The sequence below is a fragment of the Chaetodon trifascialis genome, chromosome 20 (assembly GCF_039877785.1).
Source record: "Chaetodon trifascialis isolate fChaTrf1 chromosome 20, fChaTrf1.hap1, whole genome shotgun sequence".
Classification (NCBI taxonomy): domain Eukaryota; kingdom Metazoa; phylum Chordata; class Actinopteri; order Chaetodontiformes; family Chaetodontidae; genus Chaetodon; species Chaetodon trifascialis.
The window spans coordinates 21,520,746-21,525,000 of record NC_092075.1 but is presented as its reverse complement, the minus strand read 5'-3'; the positions used below and the strand labels follow the sequence as shown (position 1 = coordinate 21,525,000).

Below are 4,255 nucleotides of genomic sequence, written 5' to 3'. Positions count from 1 at the left end.
GAGGACAGTTCGTGAAAAGGTGGAGGTGTCCCAACTGTTTGGTGATTTGATGGTTTGAAATTACCTCTAATTAAAAAAGGACAAAAGATATACTAAAGATTTGCAAATATGAAAATAAAACGATTCAAATTTTTCATTCATAATATGATTCAAAAAAATACAACCCAGCTGCAAGCCTCAATATTTTATTGAACAAAGAAAAAGGACCATTGGCCCCATGTCCAGCCTTACTGTAGGTTTGATCCAGACAAGATGCTGGTTACCATCATTCACACTTCACACACCACAGTATTTACAGAATTTAAGACCCATGCTACTTTCAGTGAAGTTGGAGTTCTGAGACTTTGTGTAATGTTTTGCTGCCACAGTGGAAAAACAATGAGTGAAAAGAATCTGCAAACGTCTTTACTGCAGAAACAGAAAGTGGACTGAAACACCCGTCAGACACCCGTCTGCTGGCACAGAATGCCACGATGAGGACTAAAACAATGACAAAGCAGCCCGAGAGCATCATTGTGACAGCTCAAGAGCCTGAGAGGAGAGTGTCCTGACCTGATGGGCTTATTTTAGGTTTCACTTTAACATGAGGACAGTCGGGCAGCGTCTCTGAGAAACTTTGCCAACAGGACTCGTTTTTAAGTGTTACTTATCTTCAAAAGTACATCTCCAAAAACAGCTGTTGGAAAAAAGGCAGGGTGGTCTTATCAGCAGGGTCCATAATTTGGGCCAATGTGGTACAACAGGGGAGATAAAAGTGAAATCAGTCCACTGAGACACTGACGAACTCCAAGTTTCAGTCCTCCCTTTGCAGTAGTTCATCAGGATCTACTATCTACTGGACCCCTATGAAATTCTACAGAGTGAGGAGTGAGGGGTAAAATCAAGTGCATCTATTGAATCTGACACTGACGTAACCCTTCAGCTAAACAGATTCCAGTTAACACAGCCCGCTGCCTACAAGAGGAGAGAACATAGCAACTGATCTAAACACTGAACACTCTTTGTAGCAGGGATTCACTGAGCAATTCCAAAACCTTTGGACAAATGTGATCTTTAAGTTACTCTCAGATGCTGTAAGAATTTGGAAGTTTGGAGAAAAAATTGACAATCCTGGTGAAATCGCTGCATTCTATATGTTGCTTTCAGCAAAGTAATTCCAAGTCTTCTCAGTGTTTGTCACCCTTCCACTCAGCAGTGCCGACACAGGGTGGCTTTAAAACACAGCAGCTGATCTCTAGTGAACTACTAAATAAATCTTGACAAACTGTCTTTTTAACAAATATAACTTTGGTAAGAGTGAACGTCAGAAGCCATCATTAGACAAAGGAGGAATGATTTGTTTTTGTTTGCAGGGCCACCAGAGGTTTAAGCATCCAGGATCTTTTCCCATACTTCAACCCACAGCAGTCACTCTAACATCCTGAGGTCAGTCCACTTTCTTTGGTTTGTGATTCTTCCACATGATAACTGCAGTGAAGGCCCCTGTTGAGAAGATCAGAGTGGTATTACATTTTCTCACACCTTACATAATTTTATACGAAGAGAGATCAGAGGGGGTGTCTGCAGAGTCCAGCTTGCATCTCGCAACACTTGACTGTGGGCTTTGTTTAAGAATGACAGTCTACTCACCTACACAGAGGAGCAGTATTATTGCTGCAACACCAGGCAGAATGACGGAGTACTCCCGAGGAAGAAAATACTTGTGCAGTACATGATCACTGTCGACGAAAGGCTGGAAAATAAAGCAAAGTGCCCCGAGAGGCCACCGTTTACAGCTGAGGCTGCATACAATCAAACAACAAACAAACACACAGCAAGGCAATAACTTAGTTAGAACAAATAATCATTCTTTAGCCAAACAATGTAGTTCGTCAGCAACATTTAGCCAAATGGTTGCCAAGCAACACAAAGAGTGCTAAGCATGCTGAAAGATAAGGGTGATTATTAACCATATTGCCATTAATTGTGTAATTGTTGAAGCAGCATCTTCTCTCACGGATCGTCTGTCCCATTTTTCACAGTGACATAAATGTGACGGAGAGCCTGGTTTAGGCCCATTTTGGTGATTGTTTTAAAATATCTTTCAAAGGACACCAGGTCTGAAAATAGCAAATGGACCATATAGTCTATAAAGTTTAGATTACTGATTAGACTGATTAGATATAGTTTACATAGTTTAACAGTCACAGATTTGTTTTTTCACTTTTCCAGCTCTTCAATTTCTTTCTGAGTAATTTCAGCATGTCTCCTTTCTTTTTTATCTTCCTCCCCCATCCTGTCATCTCTTTCCAAAATGCAACATCATACATTTCACTTTGTGAGCCAGTAAAAGCATATAGGTGGTTGCCTTTCAAACGATCTATTTTAGAAAATGAGAAATGACTGCAGGGGCAAAAATCTATCCATATTTCACCACCACTCAAGCAGCCAAACTGCATTGTCAGCGCAGGGTATCTGTGAAACTGACGTGAAGTTCGAACCTGTTCAAACAAGCCTTTCGTTGAAATGAGGATCTCTAATTTGGATTTGAGGGAGACAAACAGAACCTACCAGGATGATGACCCAGACAGAGTAGTATGTAAACAGCAGGAGGCTGAAGACAACAAGACTCATACCAGCTGCTTGATCCACTCCTGTAGCCTGAAAACAAAGAAAAATCCAAAGATCTGAAGGCACTCTGGGATCAAACTGTCCCAGTAAATGTCCCATAACACAGCATATCTTGTCTTTATGTTTCTTTAACCTCCTTGTTTCCGTGTGCTGTATCACCAAGTCAAGTTCCTCTTCACATTGTACATTTGGCAAATAAAGTGATTCTGTCTTCCTATTGGTGACACTTGATGTGGATTTCTTTGTAAAATGTAACCTCTATTTAGACAACTTAATCCCACTGAGACACACATGCTCATTCTCAAGAGAGACCCGATGACACTTGAAGGCCACAGAGGGCCACTTACAGGGGACCATCAGGCCACGGTTAATGTTGAACACTGGCATGTGACAAGAGCAGTACCAGGGCTTAGAAACTACTACTTTCTGGGTTGCCAGCTTCTGCCTGAAGAGTGCAGGTGATTGAACTGACGGATTGGAAACTCTTGAAGAAAACAGTCTTCATCTGCCCTTCAGCAGGATGTCCAGACAACAAAACACAGTTCATAGCAAACACGCCACATAGTGTAGATGATTAACAGTCAGTTTATGTCATTAAAACAATGCTGAGAACTGAGAGGGAATCTAAAGTAGCTTTTTTCATATCTGAACTTCAGTTATAGTATATTTAGATGACTCTGGAAGCCAATCAGCGGGCACCAATTAACAATGCATAGGACATTCATTATTCTGTCACAACTCTCATTCATATAGAGAGCCATGCCAAACTCCATTCAAATAGCTGAAAGTTAACAGCTGATTTGTCAATAAATACACGCATGTCGACGCCAGATACATGTAGCTTAAGAATCATCCATGTGTCCTTGTTTAGATCGACACAGAAAATGTATATAAGCCCTTAAACACATATGACTGGCATAGTGACATCTGCGGGGTAATCTGTTCTGAAGTTGAGAGAATCGTAAAGGTTTTCAGTAGTTATTTACGGGGTTTGCACATTTGCAAATCAGTACTAAATTGGCTGTACACTATGACGTAGACGAAAAGCTGATTATAGTCGATCTTAGGACAACTATGAAGCCATAAGGTAACATTATTTCTCATAACCGTGAGGATTAGCTACAGTAACTAGATGCTAGCTGCTAGCATCACTATGGGGCGAGACTGTCCAAAGTTTTCCGTCTGATATTTTAGAGTTATAACTAATTACCTGTATCTGAGTTAACGCTTCAAAGACCTGCTTTTAATGTAATTTAATTGGCTTAGTTTTCTTACCATTTCTGACAGATATGCCCGCTGTTTGCTGACGTTTCCTGTTGTTCTTCTTCCTGTTAAAAAATCCGGCTGACAAGCTCTCTGCTGCCCCCTGCTGGTCGACCCGCAGAGCACAGCTTAAAATAATAATGACGCTCACGGCAACTTCATGTACCACGGACATAATGTATTTATGTTACACCCAAACTATGCATGATTAATTAAGTACAATTCATATTCAACTATTTGTAAATCAAAATTAACTCTTTTTTTTCATTCTGCTGTACATTTCCTAATATATTTACAATGTCATAAACTACATGCAAACAACCTGTTGGGCTCAGAGCGACCTATCCAAATACATGTGAATTAAGTTTACTATGTATATATT

The 4,255-nt window shown here is 40.4% G+C and overlaps 1 protein-coding gene across 1 annotated transcript; it reads right to left on the bottom strand.

Moving 5' to 3' along the window:
- Positions 1 to 169: 169 nt before the first annotated feature.
- Positions 170 to 3,941, bottom strand: dpm2 (dolichyl-phosphate mannosyltransferase subunit 2, regulatory). Its single transcript, XM_070988940.1, has 4 exons — positions 3,886 to 3,941; positions 2,551 to 2,640; positions 1,630 to 1,732; positions 170 to 1,482 (listed from the first exon to the last, which is right to left on the bottom strand). The coding sequence occupies exons 1-4, from the start codon at positions 3,886 to 3,888 to the stop codon at positions 1,427 to 1,429; spliced, it is 252 nt and encodes an 83-aa protein (XP_070845041.1). The 5' UTR covers positions 3,889 to 3,941; the 3' UTR covers positions 170 to 1,426.
- Between the last annotated feature and the right edge of the window lie 314 nt (positions 3,942 to 4,255).